The sequence below is a fragment of the Cucurbita maxima genome, unplaced genomic scaffold (genome assembly GCF_002738345.1).
Source record: "Cucurbita maxima cultivar Rimu unplaced genomic scaffold, Cmax_1.0 Cma_Scf00011, whole genome shotgun sequence".
Taxonomy (NCBI): domain Eukaryota; kingdom Viridiplantae; phylum Streptophyta; class Magnoliopsida; order Cucurbitales; family Cucurbitaceae; genus Cucurbita; species Cucurbita maxima.
The window spans coordinates 3,119,326-3,143,371 of NW_019272027.1; the positions used below are offsets into that span (position 1 = coordinate 3,119,326).

General features: G+C 36.8%; 5 protein-coding genes across 8 annotated transcripts; 1 reads left to right on the plus strand and 4 right to left on the minus strand.

Moving 5' to 3' along the window:
- Positions 1-967: 967 nt before the first annotated feature.
- LOC111486675 (KIN17-like protein) lies at positions 968-3,039 on the minus strand. The gene is made up of 2 exons (XM_023133889.1): positions 2,875-3,039; positions 968-2,343 (listed from the first exon to the last, which is right to left on the minus strand). The coding sequence occupies exon 2, from the start codon at positions 2,303-2,305 to the stop codon at positions 1,118-1,120; it is 1,188 nt and encodes a 395-aa protein (XP_022989657.1). The 5' UTR covers positions 2,306-2,343; positions 2,875-3,039; the 3' UTR covers positions 968-1,117.
- Positions 3,040-3,785: 746 nt separating this feature from the next.
- Positions 3,786-6,338, minus strand: LOC111486669 (F-box/kelch-repeat protein At3g27150). Of its 2 annotated transcripts, none has more exons than XM_023133882.1 (2): positions 6,285-6,338; positions 3,786-5,499 (listed from the first exon to the last, which is right to left on the minus strand). In XM_023133882.1, the coding sequence occupies exon 2, from the start codon at positions 5,487-5,489 to the stop codon at positions 4,215-4,217; it is 1,275 nt and encodes a 424-aa protein (XP_022989650.1). In that variant the 5' UTR covers positions 5,490-5,499; positions 6,285-6,338; the 3' UTR covers positions 3,786-4,214. The 2 variants fall into 2 exon arrangements, with proteins under 2 accessions (XP_022989650.1, XP_022989649.1); XM_023133881.1 differs by lacking the exon at positions 6,285-6,338 and adding an exon at positions 5,869-6,272.
- A 3,917-nt stretch (positions 6,339-10,255) lies between these two features.
- Positions 10,256-12,415, plus strand: LOC111486728 (30S ribosomal protein S21, chloroplastic-like). Its single transcript, XM_023133961.1, has 2 exons — positions 10,256-10,820; positions 12,034-12,415. The coding sequence occupies exons 1-2, from the start codon at positions 10,396-10,398 to the stop codon at positions 12,140-12,142; spliced, it is 534 nt and encodes a 177-aa protein (XP_022989729.1). The 5' UTR covers positions 10,256-10,395; the 3' UTR covers positions 12,143-12,415.
- A 383-nt stretch (positions 12,416-12,798) lies between these two features.
- Positions 12,799-17,920, minus strand: LOC111486654 (uncharacterized RNA methyltransferase pc1998). 3 transcript variants are annotated; one of them, XR_002718913.1, is made up of 16 exons: positions 17,639-17,919; positions 17,444-17,558; positions 17,228-17,339; positions 17,094-17,138; positions 16,915-16,982; positions 16,763-16,817; positions 16,586-16,665; positions 16,401-16,484; positions 16,160-16,273; positions 14,835-14,953; positions 14,622-14,739; positions 14,360-14,493; positions 14,122-14,275; positions 13,896-13,975; positions 13,178-13,440; positions 12,799-13,073 (listed from the first exon to the last, which is right to left on the minus strand). XR_002718913.1 is itself a non-coding variant. In XM_023133859.1 (16 exons), the coding sequence occupies exons 1-16, from the start codon at positions 17,827-17,829 to the stop codon at positions 13,052-13,054; spliced, it is 1,605 nt and encodes a 534-aa protein (XP_022989627.1). In that variant the 5' UTR covers positions 17,830-17,920; the 3' UTR covers positions 12,799-13,051. The 3 variants fall into 3 exon arrangements, 1 of the variants encoding a protein (XP_022989627.1); XR_002718914.1 differs by having other exon boundaries at positions 13,150-13,440; XM_023133859.1 differs by having other exon boundaries at positions 13,327-13,440; positions 17,639-17,920.
- Positions 17,921-18,627: 707 nt separating this feature from the next.
- LOC111486660 (uridine kinase-like protein 1, chloroplastic) lies at positions 18,628-23,492 on the minus strand. Its single transcript, XM_023133869.1, has 15 exons — positions 23,438-23,492; positions 23,119-23,402; positions 22,842-22,933; positions 22,700-22,769; positions 22,311-22,429; positions 22,101-22,197; positions 21,605-21,684; positions 20,896-21,090; positions 20,401-20,484; positions 20,243-20,303; positions 20,024-20,084; positions 19,737-19,830; positions 19,559-19,631; positions 19,156-19,238; positions 18,628-19,071 (listed from the first exon to the last, which is right to left on the minus strand). Exons 2-15 carry the CDS (start codon positions 23,309-23,311, stop codon positions 18,925-18,927), a joined length of 1,449 nt encoding a protein of 482 aa, XP_022989637.1. The 5' UTR covers positions 23,312-23,402; positions 23,438-23,492; the 3' UTR covers positions 18,628-18,924.
- Between the last annotated feature and the right edge of the window lie 554 nt (positions 23,493-24,046).

The following is a 24,046-nucleotide window of genomic DNA, read 5'->3' on the forward strand; positions in this document are numbered from 1 at the left end:
CCAGCCGCACCTTTCAGTACGGTTACCTTGTTACGAAAGTTTTGTGGGAAAAGAAATCCATAAAAAATTCGTTACAAAAAGAATCAAAAAGTAAAGATTTACCTTCGAAGGATCTTGCATTTCTTTCCTTCCAAAACCGCCACAAAAGAGCTCTAGAGCACAATGGGTTATACCTAGAACTCAAGGACAGAGATATATACAACCAAGGAACAGAGAAGATTCAAACTAAGTCATTTATAAGCACAAGCTCAAACTCAATAACCTAAAGATTATATGGCACCAAGAAATTTGATCAAAATCAAAAAAGTTCATGGAAGAATTTCAAGATGGCTTGTAAAGAATGGAAATGAGAGAACAAAAATTACTTTCCTCATTCCACTTGTGAGTGTTTACCATTAGTCAGAGAATGATTCTCATTAAATAAATGAGACCTAATCCCTTCTATACCTAGTTTACAGGTATCATCTGTCACTATTTAAAGACAAAAGACAGAGAAATAGAACAAAATTTTACCACAAGTCAAATAACGGTTCCCATTAGATAAATGAGACCTTAATTCCTTCTATACCTTGTTTCAGAGGCATCCTCTCTCACCATTTAACAACAAAAACAAAAGAGAAATATGTAATTTCCAAAAATTCTAGCAATAAAACCCATAGTAATTCAAACATCAATATGTACAATTCTGCTAACTTTCGTCACATTATCAACTAGCACCAAATATGATGATCAAAGAGACTAAATGAGAACACCTTTCAATACTAAATGGGCACGTACTTGAACTTATAGAACAGATAAACTTATAGATGAGATCATATTCATGTAAATGGGCACATGCTCAAACTGAATATCTTAATATCTAAAACCAAGAAATATGATCGTTTCATGGATACATGAAGATGTAGCATGCGTGATGACAATTGAGTTTCGGGTGGGAAGGTCCCCCGACATCAGATATCTCTCTGCATTTTCCTTCACAGAAAAAAGAGTATCATGAAAAAAGAGGAGCTTAGCAGAAGTATTTGGAAGACATCAAATGTCATATTAGCACAAATATGCTTACTGAAAATATAGAAAACGAAAGTACAAATAGAGAGTTTTCACTTTAATCTCAAAGTTATGATGCAAGTTTACAGATATCTTCATATTCAACAGCCTTAAGCACCCGGCCATCGTATACACCCTTTTCTATTTTCACTTTAGCACAAAACTTATCGGTGTCAACACCCAACAACCTAGCATTCGATCCACGATATGCCCCATTCACTATCCTGACTAAGCCACCAATTTGTGGTATCACTGTTTCTAATTCTTCTTGATCAACTCTCAACACATGCTTTCCATCAAGCGTTTCAATCTCTCCAACATATTTATCAATCACCTTTCGCACAACTCCCTTCTGTTTATAGTATCCCATCTCAGCCAAATTCTTACTCATGACCTTCACAATTATTCCCTCACACAGCCAGTAATCCTTTCTATTAATCTTCTCCTTCTTCATCTCTTCCTCTCTCATCAACGCCTCCAAAGCTGACAGACCACCGCTACCCATCTTGTTTTTGGAAGTCTCTCCAGGTTTCCCCTTGGCAGTCTCACCATTCTCATCCTCATCAAAAACCACCCTGGAACTCTCTCCTTTCTCCTTTAATTTTGATGTTGTTCCCACAGAAAATCCAAGCTTAACACCACTATCCAATTTTAACTCCCTCGTTTGTTCAGCCTCCAAAGGTTCAGCAGATACAGAAGCCAAAGGTGCTAATTGCTCAGCCCTCTCAATTTGCTTCTGTATCTCTCTCTCTTGCTTCTCTTCTTCAGCTAAATCTGCCCTCATCCTCTTGTTTTTCATTTTCTCTTTAAAAAGCGTCTCTGAATCTCTATCAATGTAAGTAATGAACCAACCCTTGGGAGTCTCGTCCACCTTACACTGCCCTGTTCGACCCAAGTGTTTTACAAACTCAGTGAGAGTAGCCCACTGCGTTGAATTCATATGAATATGATGTCTGTCATTAATGTATTCGTTGTAGACCACTGTAGCTGCCACACGACTAAACCGATGGGTACGCTTAATGTGCTCCATAAAAGATCTCTCAAACTCTTCGGAATAACCTTCAACAATACGATGGGGGTTTTGGCCAAAGATCTGCATTTGGCGCTGATGGCTTTCACTCATACAGTGACATTTAAAACCATTTTCATCACGGCACTGCTTTTGACACATCTGACAATACCATCTGAGCTTCTGGAGCCCTTTTGCCTTGATTCTGTTTGCTATCGCTTTAGGGGTTAGAAATTCGTTCTTCCCCATTGAGATTCTCGAAATTTCCTTGAGAAGATGGCAAATCCCTGAATATAGAGAAATTAGGGTTTTTTTCTATTTGAAATGTTCAGGACAATCCAATCCTCAACTAATTTTACTATGCTATCCAAAAAAAAATTAATAAAAGAAAGGGGGAAAAACTCTAAAAACCTCAGCGGCGAGCGGCTGAGAGATGGAGCTCGATGACATCATAACTTTTTAAATCAAGAACATGAAATACAAATTATATGGACGTCGCTCTTAATTCCATAAATTCAAAGCATCATCGGTTAATTCGAGGGAGAGAACTTCCAATTTTCAAAAAACAGAAAAAAACCAAATTAAAAACCACGATCCAATTTGTCGCAACAAATCAAATGGCAATCAGAACAGCCAAATACACAACCACGTCTGTTTTCCTTTTCTCGTTGCCATTCGGCGATCCTTAATATATATATGAAAAAAAAACAAAACAAAACAAAACAGAAAATGAAACAACTCTTCGGTTCTTCCATTGGAAGATCCTAATTCGTGTTTTCAAGTGAGAAGAAAGCCATAGAGGGAGATTGGAAGAATACCAGTAGCAACCAGAGAGTAGAAAACCAATGAAGGATGCGGCGGCAGCGACACTGAGCGTGAGAGAGGTAGCGGCGGCACTGAGCTGAAACGGAGAAGGAGATCTCTGAAGAAGAACTGGGGTTGCAGCCGTGAGTGGGAGGAAGATTTAGAAGGTTTTGCCTCTTTCTTTTATTTATTTAAGTTATTTCTTTTTATAAATATGTAAAATTTAGCTTTTATTTTATTTAAAATTTCCTACAAACATCTTTTAGATCTACCGTTCATATGAACTTAAAAACAACCCGACAACTCAACTTAACCAAACAACTCAATCCAATCTGAAAATCGAAGGTTAGTTGACTTGAGTTGTGAACTCAATTATAAACTCTATTCAAGTTGCGTGAGTCACCTGATTTGAGTTCTCGAGGGGGGTTGGCTCAAGAGATGGAGTCAAATTTTGGAGACGAACTTCCAAAAAAGAAGATTTTGGATTTGGACGTGAAATTGTGTTAAGATACAACTTGGATTTTTGAAAAAACATAGTTCGAGATTCAAGAAATGAGATATTAGTTAAAATTTGGGCATGAATGATCTGTGTCGTTGCCAAAATATGAACCAAAGATATCGCACATGACGTTCACGTGATAACAATAATAAATTTGTTTTACATGGGACGTCGTGACATACGTCGAGGATTTAGAACTAGAGAATTAGTGTAGTCACTACTTTCGTGCTCCAAGATATCGTAAAACGTTTCAAACTTCAAGATTACAACTATTTAGTGATTTTACTTTAAAAAGTTTCAACCATACATCGAAACTTCGATATATCGTACCTACAGGAATCCATTCAATTATCCGATCTCACTCGAACGGTTAAGTTTACCGAATCTAACACATAAGCATAGTTAACACTTCAATAGAAACTGGTCTCAAGAAAAACATCTTCATATGATCAAGATGATCCACCCTCAGCTTCTTCATTGAAAGTTAACAACAAAAGAGTATATCGAGACGATAACTGTTAACGACACACGGCAGGCAGTCCACGGTGAGCCGAAAAACCGAAAAAAGATGCCATGTCCTAGAAACCGAAAAACCGACCAAATAAATGACACGGGACATTGGTTTCAACAAGCTTGTCTTATAGACAATCAGAAAAGATAAATTCATCAAGCTTGTTTTGTAGACAATCAGAAGTTAACAAGGCTAGAAACAGTTCATGATATATAAGACCGAGAGAATAGCGACCGACCTCGAAAATAAACGATAAACCTATTGAGAATACTGAATGAGGCATTCGTTTTATTCAATCCGACACCAAACAGAACGAACATGGTATGATGAGAGCTTAGTTTAATTCAAGCAACCATGACACAGCAGTTTAGAATAAAGGGGCTGAGATGGTTCGTGCCGCAGTAGAGACGCCTCCACCGCAACTGCTCGGCCCTTGGATCCGGGATGCAAGTGTATATGCTCATGGAATTGCTTGTAGATGATTCTGAAGATGAACCGATGACCAGAAGTTCATCCCCGAGCGACTTGAATGCAACTCCCCAACCTTTGTTAACAACAGAGAGCACTGGAACTGGACCCAAGTTCTTCCATTCATTTCTGTCTTTTAAATACACCTTCAGCTGGTTAGAAGACGGTTCGAGTGAGTAGAGCTCGTTGTTCACGACTGCAACAAGAGGAGGCGATTGAGAAGTCGATATTGGAGCATCTTCGAGCATGTTTTCGATCAAATCCCAAGAGTTTTTCTTCTCGTCAAAGATTTCGCCGCAAGTGAGATGATTTCCATCTCTGTCTCTTCCTCCAATGACATAGAACTTGTCATCCATGAAGCAACCCGAGCACTTCTTTCTTGCTCGGTGCATGTCTGGGAGAGGCTCCCATGACAAACTTTCGGGATTATACTTCTCGGCCGAGTTCAAGACAGTTTGACCGTATTCCATTCCCATACCGAAAGCACCTTCCGAGCTGAACTCTAGAGCAATGCCTCCAGCAACAAATGCATTGGCACCACAAGTGGCAGATGCAAATAAACACCTTGGACTGATCATTGAAGGGCCTTTGATCCATTTGTTCCCTATAAGCTGATACCTCCAAATGGTAGCTCCTGTAAGTTCTCGACCCGTAACAATGAGATCCGTGCCTGCACAAAGCGATTCCTTATCTGCATCCAAAAAGCAGGCATCTGATCGCAGGATTGGAAGCCTACGACACGACCGAAAAGTCCGATCGAACATCATCCAGCTACTCTCCCCACTAGCTAACATGAAAACAGATGCCTCTTTATATCCAATTTCTTTCCTAATTGCAAACAGTTCACCACTCTTCACAAGATCTAAGTATCTCTTGCTCACACAAGACAACCTCCATTGCTCACATTGGGGAAACCGAGCCAAGATCGAAAGCTCCAACTCGTCGCCCAATAAAGGAACCGAATAATCTGCATCCTGAGGTTTTGAACCAGAGGATTCACCAACACCAGAGCCCCCAGCCAATCGTGGTGTGGAACTACGGGCTACTAAGTCCCCATACACCATTTTTTTCTTCTTCCTCAAACCACTATCACACCTACACAAGCTCTCTATTCCTTGTTCTTCGCCCTCTAAACCTTTACCTTTAAACATGGATCTAACACTGCAAAGCCAAGAAACAGGAACAAAAAAAGAGCGAATATCCAATCAATTGATCAGTTTCTAGCCCTTGCCCCACCAAAAGCAACATACACTCTCACAAAGACCAAGGAGACAAACGGAAGCACAAAGATCCCAAATCACTTTCAGTCAGGCAAATAATCAAACACCTTATGTGCAAGTCCAAAAAACAACAACCAGCAGGCAAAAACAGATACAAAATCCACTCCAAAACCACAGAACACAGAGATTTCAGCCAGTTCCAAGCTCACCCAAACACCAAATCAATCATAATACAAGAAACCCAGATGGGAAATCATGGAAAATAAACCAAATAACGATCCAGCAAATGAAAAGCGCAAAAGGGGTTTACCAGAAAAGTGAAGCAGAGCCAAATCCGTGAAGAAATGGGCAAAAGGATATCAGAAACTCAAAGAATCGAACCCTTAAAGCCGCTAGGGATTGGAAATGGGAAGTGGAGGAAGAAGAAGAAGGAGAAGAAGAAGAAGAAAAGGGGCCATTAAAGCAAAGAGAAGAATGAAAGTGAAGAGAGCAGGTGGCGGTGGTGGTACTAATAATGGTGGCAGAGGAACAGTAGACAACTCGAACACCACACACCACAATACAATACAATACAAACCTACTTTTAGTGAGAAGATTAAAATAAGATGAAAGATATAAATTAGTTTAAAATGGGCACTGCATGAACAGCTCCAACAAAATCCAAAGGCCAATTGCTACACAATATGATAATGGGTAGAGAGAAAAAGGGGAGATTCTGATTCTTACTGCCTGCCTGTTCTTCAATTTGTTCCTTTTTGTTTATGGGAAGAGAAGAACTGGCTGAACACAAATCTATCAAACACTTCATATTAAAAAAAAAACACTCCACTTTTGAATGGATTTCCAACTCATTTCTTACTTGGATTTCCATTTCTAGTATAGTTTAACTCTAATTAACAATTGTCGACAATTTAAAGTCGAGTACGGCAATATTCATACTTTTTCGGAAGAAACATCCTTGAATCAAGGGGTATTTTCTAAATTTTTGGGCTTTTCAATATGACCCATTGTCAAAAAAAATATGTATCGTTGACTTATTGTAATTTTTTTTAGATGAGTTACATGTGAAACCAAATAGTCATAATGGTTGTGAATTGTTGATTGTTTAGAGCTTAAAAAGTGTATGATGGGTTCGAGATGGCTTTTGAGAATAAATTTGAGATCGACTCTTAGAGGAGAGGATAGTCAAGAAACGGTTAAAAGAATTGAAAGTAATTGTTTGTACCAATAAGGTGTACTTTTCTTTTCGGTAGCTTAGTTATCAGAACTTCGAAGTTCATCGTGTTTTTTTTTCTTGAGAGGATCTGTGTCGGTATGTGGGTATAGTCTTAACTTTTAGAAGCGAGAAGTAAAATTTTCCTAAGAAGCATGTGAGCGAAGACAAAACATCATTTTTTATTCTTAGAATTCGTGTTGGTTCGTAAGAATAGTTTACATTCACAGGGGATGTGGGAGAATGTCAGAGCACACGGGTGCTGAATTAGATGTTTTAACTATTGCTAAGCTCGTGTCAATAGAGTTGTTATAGTTATTCTGTTAAATTTAAAAGTTTTCTTTTTTTTACTCGAATAAAGTTCACAATCCAACCCAACTCAACACTGTGTTTTTTTAGGTCGTTTTTTTTAATTATTTTTAAAAAATCTATTTATCCACGACACATATTACATTAATAATTAAAATATCATAAAGTTGAAATATCAAACATTCACAGACTAGAACGCATCACTAACATTGGCTACAAACGTCAACTATAAACATCGGCTACGAACGCTTAGTAACCCTATTTTCGAGTAGGTCAAGTTGACGTGTTGACATACCAAAAAACTATAAACCTACAAACAAACTCGAACTTTTTTAAATTTTTAAATAATTCAATCGAAACTAAACTAAAAAAAATCTAACCAATCCAATCTTCGTAATTTGGATTAGATAGTTCAGGTTGGTTGAATTCTCGAGCAATCGAATTTTGGGTAAATGAATAAATATGCAAAAATGTAAGGGCAATTATTTATTTACTTAAAAGTGGAGTCTAACTCAATTAATTTTTTTTCAATTTTTTAATAATTAATTTCTTTTTTAATTTCAAGGATTAAATTATATAAAATATGAAGTGGAGTCTAACTCAATGGCTATATTTTAAAATAAAAACCTTTATTTATTTATTTATTTTTATTATTATTACTTTTTTTTTTAATAACCTTAAAATTTCGAAGTTAAAATAAAAATTTTAAATGATAATATCGGAATAAACTTTATAGTATTAAATAAATAAAAGCTAAATTAATAAAAATATTTCTAAATTTATACTTTTGAAAAAATACAAAAAGTTTTATTAATATTATTAAAATTTTAAAATAATTCTAAAAAAAACTATCCAGAAAATATCCTTTTAACTTTAAAATTTTTTATTTATATCCTTTTAACTTTTTAAAAAAAATTCAAAAATACCCTTATAATTAGTATGTACTCATGAAATTTTAAGATTCACATTAAAAGATATTTTTTAAACCATTTTAAAAATTAAAAACTATTTTTAAAACAAAATATTAAAGATATTACTAAAGTATTTGAAAAGTATTTTTAAAAATTCACTAGTTTACTGTACACAAAATTAAATAATTTTGACGTCATAATAAATATAAAATTTATTAATTTTAATAAATGTTGAATATATAAAAAATTGAAAATTTTGGAATTTATTCAATATTTTTTTTAACCTAGGAATATATTAACATAAAATTAAAAATTTAGATATTTATTATATGTTTTTTTTTAATAAATTGCAAAGTTTTAGTACCTAACATTAATACTTTATGCATTATTTTAATATATGATATTTAGTGGCAATAAAAGAATAATAATAATATAAATGTTTTTTAAGGAGCCCAAACAACATAGAAAATTACAAAAAAGGGGCTGACATGGAGCCATTATGTTTGTCCTATTCAATAGGGGCATATTTGGAAATTAAATAAATACCCTTTGATTTTTTATTATTTATTTTGCATTATTTTATTAACAAACCAATTATAGAGAAGATGCCATAACCAAACATTATTATTGGTTATCCCATTTGGATGATGTTTTTTTCCCTCCTTTTTGGTTGAGGGTATTTTAGTCATTTTCAAAGTTCGTATCGCAAACTTTTAAAAGGAAATATTTGGTTTTATAAAGTTTTGAAAAGTTTATATCAAGTTTTTCTTACCCCTTTTATTCCGAAAAAGTAGAGGCACCTTATATCCTTGAACAGATAGCCATCTTTCGATTAACCTAACCTCCTCCGTCCCTCGAATCTAACAAAGGGTAGTACAGGAATATTCATATGTTATCTATTGACTATGCCTTTCAATCTGATCTTAAGCGCTGACTCACGTTTAGTGGATGAACCTTACGTTGACTATTACGAGAGTAACAGTTAGAGATGCTCATTTAACCCATGAGGAATGGGGGAGTGTTCTCCTCCATTAGCTAAACGGGGCAGAAAACAGATTATATACTGTCCTCGTCTATGACCCTAGTCCTGCCTCAATTGCCGTTTCGCTTTGATTCCTACAAAAATAAGTGTCATTTTTTACTGTAAAGAATTCTTTCTGAATTATATGTTTGAGTCTCTAACTTTTAGATTCTCGAGCCAAGTTGGATCAGTCCAACTGAATCGGTCACCTCTAACCTAAGATGACCGTACACGTGTTCTGCCTCTTACCCTTTTCTTGTTTGTATTCGAAACCTCATAGAGTCTTCTAATTGCTTGTCAAGTTTGACATTTTTCTATTTCTTAGGTTTTCTCATTTATTATTCGATTTGAATTTTCAAAATGGTAACTAGGTTAACCGTGGATAAAATGAGTTTGAGGTATACACGATGAATGCCCCTTCGAATGAGGAGGGCTAATCAGTCTGTCAAGTTTTTTTTTATTTATAATCAAGTTTAGTTTCATAGATTTAGTTTCTTTTCCATCACGGACTAAAACCATTTTTGAGATTCAATGAAAGTCTCGTCTTTTACTCAAGTAATCTTGTTCAACACTCGGCATCATTTTCCTTTATTGAGTTTAAGTTTCATTGTTAGTTTAAACCAATCACTTAGATTATCATACTTTGTCTGAGATGTAATACCGAAAAGGTTGGATCGAGCACGCAGTTTCATAAAAGCAATGGAGGAGAAGAGTCTCAAAATAGAATTGCATGTTTTGTATCTACCCATGATACAAAAACCTTCAAAATCATACACCACTTGTGAGATCCCACATCAATTGGAGAGGAGAATAAATCATTCATTGTAAAAATATGGAAACCTCGAGCTGACAACGATACGCAACAGGTAAAAAGAGACAATATCTACGTGGTAGCCTCGAGCTGTTACAAATGGTATCAAAGCTAGCCACTGAGCGGAATAGGGCTAGACTCTCAATAGTAGATGCATTTTAAAATTATGAAACTGACGACAATTCTTAATGGATCAAAGTAGACAACTAGTAACAGACTTGGGCTCTAGACAAAGTGCCGTCAAAGACAACATTAGTGAATTGTGAAATCCTATGTCCAATCACATAAAACCTATGAAAAAAAAAACCAAAATTTCTACTTTTGGATCACAAAAATCCTTAACAAACCACCAAACATGTTTTTCCAACATTTTTTTTATGAACAAAATGGAAAAACAGCCAACAAATCAGTGGATTGCGAAACTTATCCACAAACAGGAGAGAGAGAGAAGAGATGATTCCATGGATAGATGTCTCCAATTTACAAACTTCCGCGCACAGAAAATTCTGGGTCTTACAAAAAGAGAGAGAATTCGCATCAATTGAAGGCCGAATTCTCAGCCAGAGCCATCCATGGCTTCTCTCTCCACCTTCTTCTCCTTCCTCTTACCCTCAAAACCACCTCCCCCAAAACCCCAACAGCCCTTCATTGCCTCTCCTTCTCCGGCGACTCAGTTCCAAACCCTAAAATCCAGAGATGAATCGGTATCCCTAAAGCCCCTACAGGGTCCGAGTCATTCCGAGCCCTTATCGGCGGAATTAGCCTCTGTTATCTGTCCTTCGCTGGCCTTTGCCAATACTATGTTCTTCAATTCGGCGTATAATGTTCAGGTGATTGTGGATGACAATGAGCCGGAAGAGCGGCTTCTGGGTAGATTCCGGCGAGAGGTTATGAGGGCTGGTGTGATTCAGGAGTGTAAGAGACGGAGATACTTTGAGAATACTCAGGATACAAGGAAGCGTAAGACTCGCGAGGCTGCTAAACGCAACCGCCGGAGGTTTGTTCTTGGAATTTCTTGTGGATTCTTTTGGGATTTTTCTGATTCTTGGTTCTTTGATTCTGAAACTGTCTATGATTGTTTGTTTGTTGGGATTTGTTTTCTGTTTGAGTGTTGAATTTGATTGCTAGGAAGGTAATAGAGGCCTTTCCAAGAATTGTCTTGTGAATATGAAAGGTTTGTATGTAGAGGTTTACTCTTGACTGGCCTAATGTTCTTCCAAGGTTAAACTATAACAAGGGACGAGTTCAAGCTATGGTAGCCAGCTACGTAATGTTAGCGAGTAGTTATCTTGACAACCAAATGTAGTAGAGTCGGTAAAAATAGCCGAGGTGCACACAAGCGGGTGCAAACACTCGTCCACGTATAGAAAGAAGAGGCTAAACTATAATAACGTAGAACAAAAGAGAAAATAGGCACACTTCCTTGATATTTTTTACCTATACTCTTTTGAGCAACTTAGGATATGGAGCTAGAATTAAGAGAAAGTAATGGGAGAAATCGAACCTATGTCTTGAGAGAGAACCTCTAGGTTTTAAAATGCGTCTATTGGGGAGAAGTTTTCACACCCTTATAAGGAATGTTTTGTTCCCTTCTCCAACCGATGTAGGATCTCATAATCCACCCCTTGGAGACCCACCATCCTCGCTGGTACACCGCCCGGTGTCTGGCTTTTATACCATTTGTAACAACCCAAGGCCACCGTTAGCAGATATTGTCCGTTTTTGTCCGTTACGTATCGTCGTCAGCATCATAATTTTAAAACGTGTTTGTTAGGGAGAAATTTTCACACCCTTATAAGGAATGTTTTGTTCCCCTCTCACACAATAGGTAACGACAATCTTTACCAAAAGGATCACGGATAGGATTAGGAAGGAAATAGGACAATTTCAAAAAGAACTTTTATCTAGTTCTATTTAGAGGGAGTTTTAGCTTGAGAGGAACGTTATGATTTTTCGGGATTGGAGAGATCTGAGGATGAACCTCGGAAGTTGATTAGTTTTAACTCTTTGTTACGAACGTTTGTTAATCGAGCATTTGGCCATTCTTGTAGCTAGTGTGGGTCTCCTTTTGGTGGACTCATTTTCTGTATGCTCTCGTACATTCTTTCATATTTCTCTTCAAAAGCTCGGGTTTTCTTTCTTTCTTTTTTGCGAAGGAGATCTAAGATGGAAATTCTGGGCTAAGTTGTTTAATGATTTGGGTTGAACAGGCGCCCATTCACAAGAATTACACCAGAGAACAAGCAGGATGTGCCTGCAACCAAGCAGGAAGCTGATGATGACAACTGGGATTTACCTGAAGAAGGCATTCCAAATTAACCTAATCCAGAAGTTCAGTCCACCAAAATGTTTAATGTTTTCTGCTCATCTTTAGATTTTGGGAAGCTGGTAGTACTCTGTAATGTAAGTTATTTTCCATGTTAGATCTTCTTTAGTTGAGGAGTTTTTGCAATGTTCCTTATGAACAAGTAGAAATGGCCATTCCTTGTACGTATGAATTCCGGTAGAGATGGTTAAATTACAAGTCTAGTCCACCAGCTTTTAATTTGGTGTATTTTATAATTTGTTTAATAAAGTTTCGAATTTTGTGCGTGATAAGTTTGTTGATATTGTCCATTGTTTGTTGATATTGTCCACTTTTGCCTGTTACGCATAGTCATCGACCTCACGAATTTTAAAATGTGTCTTTTAGGGAGAGGACACCCTTATAAAGTTTCCCTTGCCAACCAATGTGGGATCTCATAGTCCACCCCCCTCCCAATGGTCTCGTTAACACACTGCCCAGTGTCTAGCTATGATGTTATTTATAATAGCTCAAGTCCACCGCTAGTAGATATTGTCCGCTTTGGCATGGTATTTGTTGCCATTAGCCTTAGTTTTTAAAATGCATCTTTTAAGAAAAGCTTTCCATACCCTTATTAAATTCTCTTCTCCGATCAACATGAATCTCAAAAAACAAAAAAAAATAAACATGATTAAATAAAAACTTAACATCTAAATGAAATAGGAATTAAACTATTCGGCAAAGTCAGAGAAGAAAGATTTTTCAAGCTTATAATCTAGGAAGAACTCGTAATCCACAGGCTTAATTTGACTCACCATTTGAAGGCAAGGCAATGCAGTAGAGATGATTCTGGTTTTCAAAGAATTTTCCTCAATTTTTATGATTCAGAACCACGAACTGCAGTAGAATTGTTCCAAGCACTTCATAGACTCATCCTAAAGAGCTCACTTGGAGGAGGAAGATAGCCTGCAAGGAGCATTCTAGTTATCTTCAGCCAAATGGAAATTATTTGAAGTCATGGCTCTAATTATCAAATGTTTACGTTCAAGGAGACGCATCAAATTAGATACCCCTTTCCAGAGGATGGCAAGAGTCATTGAGGAACATCGAAAAGACGAAAAATCTCGATTCTCTCGAGAATTTTGTTGTTGCTCTTTGTTCAATCACAAAATCGTATATTTTGATACAACTCCGACTGGGATATGCTTGAAACTTCTACCTAATATGAGGACTTGATGCAACTCTCACGGTTGGTTTCTTTTTCTTCTTCAACACTTTCTTTTTCTTCTGGGGCACTCCCTGTCCCCTCTTGAAAATGGCCAAAACCTCAATACTGCAACCATAACCAAGTTTATGTCATAAAGAAGCTCTTATCAAGTATTGGAGAATAAGAGTGTACTTAAATGATATCAATGTTTTGTGCCATTTAAGTTGGACGAGAAAGATGCTTCAAATCGAGCCCCGACATAGATGAGTAATATAATTGATGTTAAGATCTAGAAGAATAGTAAATGATAACGATGGCCTGAAAATAGGGATACTCTTTTTTGTCGATAAATTTTAGAAAGATATGTACATTGTATCTTTTTTGAATGAAAATTATTATATTCAATTTATCATGTTTGATCAGAACTAACTTCAAACTAGTGATAAGGTATGATTTTAAGATTTATTGAAAGTATAGGGACTACAATCGAATGTGACTAGGATAAATATCGTGATTTATCTCTAGTGCCTAATTATGATTTTACCTACAAGAATCTAACAGAAAGAAAATAAGATCATTACCTCTGGGTGCCAGGAAAGAAATTAAAACCATGGGCCTTCGCCAAATGCCACGCATTGCTAGACAGTAACATCTTGCAATCCTATACAGAGAAAAACATAGCCATAGTATATATAATGCACACACATTGTAAAAAGTACATGCAAATTTCCCTTTGAGATCATGGAAGGAGAGCAGGAATACAGTCGAATTTGATGGAATTTAGAGGCAGCTTTACGAAAAACTTACCTCCTTGAAGCTTTCCCATCCACAACTTATATAAATAAGAGTCTGAGGCAGTGAATGATTTGGTTCCAAAGCTGTACTCCCAATTTGGACTGTTTCTTCCTTGGCACGTAAAACCCATGGCCTTTTTTCATCTTTCTTATCCGTCAAATGTGGGCTGGAGAATTTGGAATTCAAATGACAACGAACTAAAATGTTAGGAGAGGAAAATTTAAAAGCCTTAGAGGTCATCCAAAACAACCTTTTAGATAATGACTTCACTTTACGCTTTAGTGATGCTATATCTCTCAATGTATCAGCAAGTGATGCATCCAAACCTTTTCTTGGAGGATCGACAACAACTACATCTGATCCCACAAGCCAAGTAAGAGGATCCTGTGCAATTAGTAGATACAGCAGAAAATATAGCTATGATACTGGTGTAAGTCTCGTATGCAGTAAATGAAATCAGTAAAATAATTCAAATGATGGGTAATTAAAAACTGAAAGGCTGGAGTACTAACTTTTGAAGTGTCTGCATGGTGCCAACTGATACTGCCATCAACTCGGTCCGGTAGACGTTCAACTGTTTTCTCAAATGATAGCTTAGACTCTTTGTTGACCTCGACACACTTCACAAATCTGAAAGCAAAAGTAACATTGGGTTATCAACTTCCATATGTTTAAATGCAGTGAAACTTTGAATCCCACGGCATGCATAATTGTCCTAGTCTTGCCTGCATTTCCTTGTGGCAGCTAATGATAATCCAATCACACCAGCTCCTGCATACAAATCAGCAACTGATGCTCCATATGGAACATACTTCTGCAACTTCCGGAGCAAGCTATCAAAAGCCTGGAAGAAAAGAGTATAGGTTGGATGATCCAATGGGATTATATCAGGATGTGATGCCAATAAAAAAGTTTAATGGGCATGAAACACTAATTACGAGGTTTGGCAAATTTGGAGACTGGATTGATTTGCTGGAACGAGATTAAGAATTTTAATCCTGCTTTAAGATCTAGACTTCGAAGATTGGAAAATTTTGGCAGTTTCTCCAGCAGAAGTATGAGATTCCCAACCCAAAGATCTCAGTAAAATCATTTTTAGTTCTAAAAAAATTTCAAAGGATTAGCAAGTCTTCATCATAGGGTTATTCACCAGGAAAACACTGATGGATTTCAGAAAATATACTCCAGTGTCTACCTCAGCCACCATTTATGTGCAAAATGAAAATGATGCAGAAGGCTGGGCGATTGCCTTTCTTTACTTTTTTCTCTTTCCCAATTTGGAATATGCTCTCCATAATTTTGATCTTTCTAATGTAATATGGCTGGTTTCTTCCTTCAGCTGGCTCTTTGCCATCCTTTGAAGAACAAAACCAAATCTATTTGAACCAATGCCACCCTTGCCTCTCTTTTGGGAGCTTTTAGAGGAGAGGAACCATGAAATGTAAGCATGGAAGTAAAGATGGAATCTGGGATACCATTTTTTTTAGAATGGAAGTATAGTTTTTTTTTATCTTCACTACTACGTTTTTACTTATTAGCATGGCAACTATATTAAATTATTATTATTTATTCACCCTAGTTCTCTTAGAAAAAAGATTAGATGGGCAATCTGCAACTAGGCATTAAGAGTCAGGAATACATTGTAACGACTCAAGCCTACCGCTAGCAGATATTGTCCTCTTTGGGCTTTCCCTTTCGGACTTCCCCTCAAGATTTTTAAAATGCGTTTGCTAGGAAAAGGTTTCCACACCCTTATAAAAAATGTTTTGTTCCCCTCTCCAACCGATGCAGGATCTCATAATCCACCCTCCTTCAGAGCCCAGTGTCCTTGTTGGCACTCGTTCCCCTCTCCAATCGATGTGGAATCTCACAATACACCTCTCTTCGAGGCCAACGTTCTCGCTAACACTCGTTACTCTCTCCAATCATGTGGGATCTCACATACATGGTATCAAAACAAGTCAAAAACCCAACCAAAATTATAAGTAATAAAATATATTTCCCAAGAATAAAATGATTTCTGAAATTTGAAACATAAATATTTAAGAACCTGTGTATTTGCTTGGCCAAAACTTGATGGTGTCAGGCAAATGTCTATTCCACCAACATGCTCCCAAAAATCTCTTTCGCCTAAAAGATGCCTCCATCTATTACCAAATATTACCTGCAGTACAGGTGAAATGTATCCATTTAACAAAGGAAAACTTCGTAAATCATGAATCAAACTTAGCAGTGACGGATAGAAACAAGCAAATATTCATTACTCCAACTCTTACAATGAAGAAACTTACATTGTTAGATGATGTTTGAAAATTTGCCCACACAGAATGAACTAGATGAGTATTACTTCGGGCACCACCATTTTTCCATAAGAACTGTTGTTCAGTACACCAAAATAAAATGTAAATAGAAATCTTGCCAAAAACGATCTTTTCTTTTTCCTTTTGGGGGAGGAGGCAGGGTTCTCAAAACTCACATTGGCTAATGCATTTAGCTTGTCAGAATTCTGTGAAGTTTCACTCCTTGAATTCCAAACTAAAGCTATCTGTATCTTACCTGAAAACAGACATAAATTCAATCAATCCTACCTTTTCTAAGACCTTAAGCAATGGAGTAAACTAATATCCTAATATCAACTTAGTTAGCATGTAACCATTTTTGTATCTTTCTGAGGAAGGAAGGGATGTGCTATAAGTCGTCACAGCCATCTGCATCAAAATCATCGAGTATTATCACTAACATCACCATTAAAGAACAAACAAATTGTCTGCCCAATATTCATTTGAGGATTATTTTAATGATAACCTGAACATATCGCAAATCACCAGTCCCCTGATCTTCATCATAAGGCTCTACGTTTAATTCAGTGATGCCTTCATATAGCCCCCAAAGAAGATGCAAATAATTCAGTCATTATAGAACCCCTAATTTTAGAAATAGAAGAAATGTTCATCCAGATCACTTGAACTTCATAAAGAACACACCTCGTTTTAACAATTGAACTGCCGCATTTATATTAGGGTGATGAGCTGCAGGAACATTTTTGTTTAACTTAAACAATCATAATTAATGGAAGACGAAGAATAGAGCATAACACTAAGGCAAGTAGAAACGGAACCTTTGCAATCAGGAATATCCACGACATTATGAGTTCCCTCTTGATAAAGCCCAATCATAGGGCTTGTAGACGAGCCACGAACGGCTAATTTCGCACGGCACCTCCATCCCCACTAAAATCAAATCCATGTACCAAAAATAAAAGCCAGACGATTATTCAATAGGATTAAACGAATTCTATCAACACGAACAAAATTATGAGGAAAAACAAGTCAACCAGTTTGCAACTATCAAATGTAAAATCCGATACTCCAAGATTGTTGAAGAATTGAGTCGCCTCCTCAACGATGACCGGCCGGTGGAGGTCGAACTCGTGTGTGCATCCGGAGCACCTAAAACATTCAGTAACAAAAAAAAGTTATTCGATATATGAGATTCAGATATTGGAACTGTAATGGAAGGTGGAACATACGATTGAAAGTGAGTGCACTGGAGTGCACACGCCGGCGAGGATAGTGAGTCCGGAGTTGATTTCGCAGAGAAAGACAGCAGAGGTGGCGGCGACGGCGGCGAAGGAGAAGAATGAGTGCGCACTGAGGTGGTAGAGAGTTGACAAGAAATGAAGGGTGAAATTGAGCGAGCCGTGAAGTAGCACTGAAGCATCGTTCTCTCCGGTGGCCGGTGACGCGCCGGAGCGGTGAAGAGAGGTATGGCGGGAATAGATGGATAACTTTAATTACTCTGTCGTATAAATATCTCGAAAAACCATTAAAAAAAAACAAATAAAAAAAGTTAAGATACTCGGACCCGGTCGGCTCGGTTGTAAGATGTGCATTGAATCGACAAGTCGGACAGATTACTACGACAAATCGTCGTGAATAAGTCATTTTTTTATTTACATTGTTCCTATTATAAATGTTTTCTCACTAAATTTAGAAGTATAAGAACTAAATAAGGTTCTAATTTAACCCTCTGAATTGGGTCTAGTCGAGTCAACTAGGTTTGTTTTTCAGGTCCAGTCGAGTCAACTAGGTTTGTTTTTCAGGTCCAATTCAGTTAGGTTGTTCATTTTTTTTTGCTAAATAAGGTTCCAACTTAACCTTCTATTTTTTAGTTTGGTTGGGTCGGGTCAACTAGGTTGTTCATTTTTTCTTAATTTTTTAGTTTAGTAGAGTTGAGTTGGATCCGTACATATCACATTAGTAACTAAAAATATCATTACATATAAGTGCACTTTATTTAGGTTATCAAACTATTTGAACATCCATACGTCAAATTGAAAACAAGAAATAAATTCTCAATTATAATAGATGTATGTATGTATCCTAATTTAACCAAATTTCGCTCGAGTTGAATCAGATTGAACCGACCCGAGCAAACATTAACCTATGAGCTGAACACCCCTAAAACCTTATTTTAGGACAACTTAAGTATAATTAAAAAGAGTTCATTTAAATTATATAGAAAATCCGAAACGGACAACATTATCATCCCAAGTCAGTAAACATCAAAGTAGCTGAACTTTTCATCGAAATTAAACCATTTATTGACTCGTAAGATAGAAACATGTCGGGTTGACATCAACAACTCGACGATAATACCACACCTATTGAGTCTAATGTTCCAAAGTTGATCTATGGTTAAAAAAAAATGTGATTCAGAATCATTCAGAAAATCTGCAGCAACAAGGCTTCTTTATCGAACTCCGACAGATATATCTATTCTCCCCTATTCAACCAGCTAGAGCTGCATAACTAACTAATCATCGGTTCCAAAGTAACGATCGCCAAATTCACCCATACCTGGTACGACACGATACTCTTCGTTCAATCCATCGTCGATCTCAGAAGTGACAATTTTCAAGAACGGGTATCGTTTGCAAACACAGTGAATTCCCTCCGGGGCCTGAACTCCAACGGAGTGAATATATTGACATCAGTATTGATAGTTACTATGATCAACCAATTTGGATAGCATAAAATAACTCACAGATATCAAGTTGAGGAATATGATGTGCGATTCTGGAACTCCCTTCTGTATGAGTAGGTCAATTGCTTGATTAGCTGAGTTACCTGAAAAGATCACGAATACATGCGTTTTAATAGGAAAAAGGGTCGGTTGTCTCGTTAGAATAATTGAGGTACAGCCAAGCTGGTCCGAGCACGCACGGACATCACAATAAATAAACAAAACGTAAGTCCGAGTTGACAGTAATTCTATGGCCACCTAATTAGGCTAAACAAAACTTGGGAATCTATATGCAAATGAAACTTGGATTTAAAGCCATGCTCTAATTGTCTACTCTAAAGGTTAACTTATTGTTGTATAACAGATTAATGATGAGAAAAATAGGAATTCAGACTAATAGCAATGACGATGATGAAATAGTTACCGGTAGCGAGAACAGGATCTAGGAGTAGGACATGTCGCTCCGATATGTCATTGGGTAATTTCTCGTATATCAGCTGTTCAGTTTGAACAAACTATAAGAAAACTCTATGACGTCGATATAAGAAAGCACAAGATCAAGCCCCAACAAACACAATTCAGGAAAAACATTTTAATTGCACCTGCTTCCCGTTATCTCCCTCACGGTGAATCAGAATCTTCCCGATTTTTATCCCTTTGCAACATGCACGCAATGCGTTTTCCATGCTTTCACCACTGTATTAGATTGAGGATAACCATCAGAAATGAGAACCTTCTCATCAACTCTTAGTTGACATATCTCATTTTTCCTCGAAGTCGGTCCAAAATTTTATCACAAACACACATGCAACCAGCAAGTTCATCTCAGACAAATTCTAGTTGCCATGATTCAGACAGCAAGTATGAAATATATTCACGTCAAACTAACCTTCGAACGATGGATACCCCACATAGTTTTTTGCAGAAATCAACCCCAGTGTATACAGATGCTGAGATCAAAAGCATGCAGTCATTCTTCATCAGTATCCATACACCAGGTAAGTGAGATCAGTTTAGATTACAGGAAAAAAAACTCAGCAAGAGAAAGGAGTTTATATCACACGGACAGATATCAGTAAGCACGAGGCTCGTTACTTCCGTAACTCACCTGTTGGAGTGACCACTTGTTTTTCAGTAAACGGCAAATGGCCAAGGCCATGCTCCACAACCTAAAAGTTAAAAGAAACAAAATCTATAAGAATGTTGAGATTGTTCAACTTTTCTGGCATAAATGACCTTGCAATTGATATATGTAGCAGAAAGTACCAGACGTATAAGGCGGTCTGAATAGAAAACAAAATCGTGCTTTGAGATGTCCCGATCTCGAATTAATGTATGCATGCCTCTAATCTGTGACATTCAGTTACCTACGTGAGATTATGGAGAGGAGAGGAGTAAGAGCTCAAATGAGAACAGGAACAACTACGTATGCTTTAGCCTCGTGTCTGAAACAAACAACATAAATAGAATACAGATTTTCTAGTAAACCCTTTTTCTTAATGAGAAAACAAGCTTTCAACCAGTAACAAGACGAAGGCAACAAGCTCATGTCTCAAGCAATAAAATCATATCTTTGTTAACATATCTTCAACTTTTTTTCTCAAAATTAAGAATCTCGAGTCTAATACTGCACAACTCTATCTGTCTTCACAATCTCTTCCAGTTTCAGGCTGGTGAAGATTGATTCTGGAAAGTAAAAAAGTGTTGAGAGAAAGTGGAAAACATAACGTTACGACAAATTGCTATTTGAAAATGTTATACCTGAAATGTTGATTGAATGACCGTAACATTGGGGTATATTTTGCATAGGTCATGCTGGCCTAACTTTGTATGGATGTGTTGCACAATCAAATCAATTGCAACATGGTTATCACCTCCACGTGGTATGATCACATCAGCATACTTCTTTGATGGCAGAATGAAATCATCAAAAGCAGGTTTTACAAACTTCGCATACTGCACAAATAACAAGAATGGAAATATTTCACCAAGTATATAATGAATTCAAAATCAAATGTCAAAGGAATGGCAATCACATGCTGCATACTGAAGTGTTATTGATCCCGCTATAAAAATCTATAAGCATACAACAAGACTTGCTTGCCTAACATAAACAAAAGTTGCTAACTCTTCAACTATTCAACCCCCCCATAGTCACTGCTCTAGATGATAGAGGCAACCCTGTGATCTTGCATAGGATATGGCAATGTAAATCATTGGAAGCAATATATCGCTCAAGTTGGTGAATTCCTCAACAGATTGGGGATTACATCAATATAGTTATCATAACAGCCAACTAATGAGCTTAGGGAACATTTCAAAATTCCCATAATCAGAAGGAATGATTATTTTGATCACAATAAGTTGTGGAAAACTTGTGAAAATAATTCAATACACACACAGGTTTCAACATTTTTAGATCAGAGATCTCATTAGGTTGGATCCAAATTCATGAAAGATGTTAGTTTACCTGTTCAAGAACGGAGTTAATGTCTCTGCCCCTTTCTACGGTATCACGTCTAATTCTACGAGCAAGCCTCACATCAGCATCTAAAACCATGCAGGGATAAATATTAGGAGAAGGTAGAGAACCTTTAGTACAAGTAATATGTAGAGTATTTTACATTTGTCTGATAAAAATTTAAATACTAAAGATTAGCCCCTAAGAGGGCCAGCTGTTTAATGTTTTTCTCCTTCCTTTCACAACACTCAAATCTTCCACAGGATAAAAGTAACTTTCAACAAAATATTCACATAAGTTCTGAGTTCAGCGCTCTTCGCTCATCCTATTCATTCATTATACAGTGCAAGCTTTCCATAAACTTTCCACACTCAGGCAGCCCATTTAACTAAAGGCTCATTGCAAGGGTCTAAAGTATTTGATAGGGAAAGTGAAATCACAATGAGTTAAAAAAGAAAAAAAAAAAGACAATAGTAAAGAAAATAGAGGGAGCACAATGTTGAACCTGTGTCAACAAATATCTTCATATTCATGAGATTGCGGACTCTTTGGTCATGGAAAACAAGAATTCCTTCCACGATGATAACATCAGATGCATTTACCTGGAGAGAAGTGATCATTAAATTCTCCGAAAAACACTTGCAACGAATAGATACCTCATCCAACCCCCTCAAAACAGAAAAGCAAGTGAACATTTCGAAAGAAATATCAGCACCTGTCGAAAGCTATCTACACAGCGTTGATGAGTCTTAAAATCATAAATTGGGACATGGTAAGATTGCCCACTCTTTAGCTTCTCGACACAATCCAAAAGCTGCTCGGTGTCAAAAGAATCTAATGGATAATTCAATGAAATTAATCAAAGAGAGAGAAAGATGGTATATACCGTTTATATGGCACAATGACTACCTAAATCCAAGAGCTTAAGATGTTGGATTGGGGTAAACATAATTCCTTATTATGCATACTCGCATCTCTTAGTTACCAATCACATTGCTATCCCATAATTAAGAAATATTAACAAGTGATACAGCACTAGAACTCCATGCTTTCCATCTAAAAGTCAGCAAGGGAAATACAAGTTGAATTCACTAATTTCATTACCAGGATGATCAAAGTTATACTCGTGCACGCGTTCAAGTTCCTCGGCTGTCAACCCGCGGTAAAACGAGTCCTATAGCGAAGCCATGAAATTCAAGAAACGGAAGAAAATTCTAGAGCAAGATCCAGAAAAAAGGAAGCTTGCCTGATTGACCAGCACAACCCTATGATCATGGAGTTGCTGTATAATCATATCACACACCGTCGTCTTCCCAGACGCAGTACCTCCAGAAACACCTATCATTAACCGTACCAACAGTGATAACAATTTCGATCCAAACGGAATGAGTTTTAACTTCTAATGCATGATCAAGAAAAATACCAAGCGCGAAGATGAGAACAAATCAAATCAAATCAAATAAAATCATTCACAAAAATCCAAATCCCCTAACAAAGCAATCAAGAACAGATACAAGAATTACCGATGACGAAAGGCTGCTTAGGAGAGTTAGCATCGACCTGTGCAGAGGAAGCGGAGAGTGAAGAGCGGTGAGCGGGAGAAGAAGTTGAGGAAGAAGGTGGAGAGGAGATAAGCCCGTCGAGTCGGAGGCCGGAGAAGTGAGGTCCGGAGGCGGCTTCCATGACGTAATCTATCGAAGTGGTTTCTTCCGGCATGGCTGCTGATCGGAGGACAAGTCGACGGAAGGATTACCGGTGGTCGGACGAAGGAATTGGCCGGGAAACACAACGGCGAAAACCGGCGGATTTGGCCGGGAAACACAACGGCGAAAACCGGCGGATTTGGCACAACGATTACAGCTGCAGAAATTTGACGCTTCCGTTTCTGAAATAATGTGATTTTAAATAAATAAAAGACGAATTTTGAGTATGAATATGCTGCTTTTGATGCTTTTTCCCCTCAGCCATGCCGCCGGGCGGTCGAACAACCGAGATGAACCGGTTCTCCATTTTTTCCCATCTGAACCGGACTATTGGTTCCTCCAACCAGACCCGATTCATTAGGTTAAATTACAGGTTGTCTTTCTTTTTTTTTTTTTTCACGTATTTATTAAATCCAAAATTAAAATTTTTTAATTCTTTTTCCCTATTTTTCTACCACTAATTTTATTTTTCATGATAAAATTATTTAAATTTTTATGTCAAACTCCAAAAACTATATTATATATATATATATATATATATATATAGATATATATAAATATTCTTGAATTTTCAAAAAATTTAATAATATCTAAAACAAAAAAAAATGAATATTACCTTTTAATTTTAAAAGTGTATCAAAAATACCTTTTTATTTTTCTAAAGTTTTATTATTATTATTATTATTTAATTTTAAATAACTGTTAAATAACTTTCTAAATTAAAAACTTTTAGAATAAAAAAAATTAA

What these genes read in the sequence shown, in the direction of transcription:
- LOC111486675 (XM_023133889.1), bottom strand. Translation starts at nt 2,305, where the DNA reads ATGGGGAAGAACGAATTTCTAACCCCTAAAGCGATAGCAAACAGAATC.
- LOC111486669 (XM_023133882.1), bottom strand. Translation starts at nt 5,489, where the DNA reads ATGTTTAAAGGTAAAGGTTTAGAGGGCGAAGAACAAGGAATAGAGAGC.
- LOC111486728 (XM_023133961.1), top strand. Translation starts at nt 10,396, where the DNA reads ATGGCTTCTCTCTCCACCTTCTTCTCCTTCCTCTTACCCTCAAAACCA. An exon ending in GCTAAACGCAACCGCCGGAG is followed by an intron (nt 10,821 to 12,033) that starts GTTTGTTCTTGG and finishes TGGGTTGAACAG; the next exon opens with GCGCCCATTCACAAGAATTA.
- LOC111486654 (XM_023133859.1), bottom strand. Translation starts at nt 17,829, where the DNA reads ATGCTTCAGTGCTACTTCACGGCTCGCTCAATTTCACCCTTCATTTCT. An exon ending in CAGTGCACTCACTTTCAATC is followed by an intron (nt 17,559 to 17,638) that starts GTATGTTCCACC and finishes TGAATGTTTTAG; the next exon opens with GTGCTCCGGATGCACACACG. An exon ending in GTGAAGTCATTATCTAAAAG is followed by an intron (nt 14,276 to 14,359) that starts GTTGTTTTGGAT and finishes CAAATTCTCCAG; the next exon opens with CCCACATTTGACGGATAAGA.
- LOC111486660 (XM_023133869.1), bottom strand. Translation starts at nt 23,311, where the DNA reads ATGCCGGAAGAAACCACTTCGATAGATTACGTCATGGAAGCCGCCTCC. An exon ending in GGGTTGTGCTGGTCAATCAG is followed by an intron (nt 22,770 to 22,841) that starts GCAAGCTTCCTT and finishes GCTTCGCTATAG; the next exon opens with GACTCGTTTTACCGCGGGTT. An exon ending in ACAAGTGGTCACTCCAACAG is followed by an intron (nt 20,085 to 20,242) that starts GTGAGTTACGGA and finishes TTTTGATCTCAG; the next exon opens with CATCTGTATACACTGGGGTT.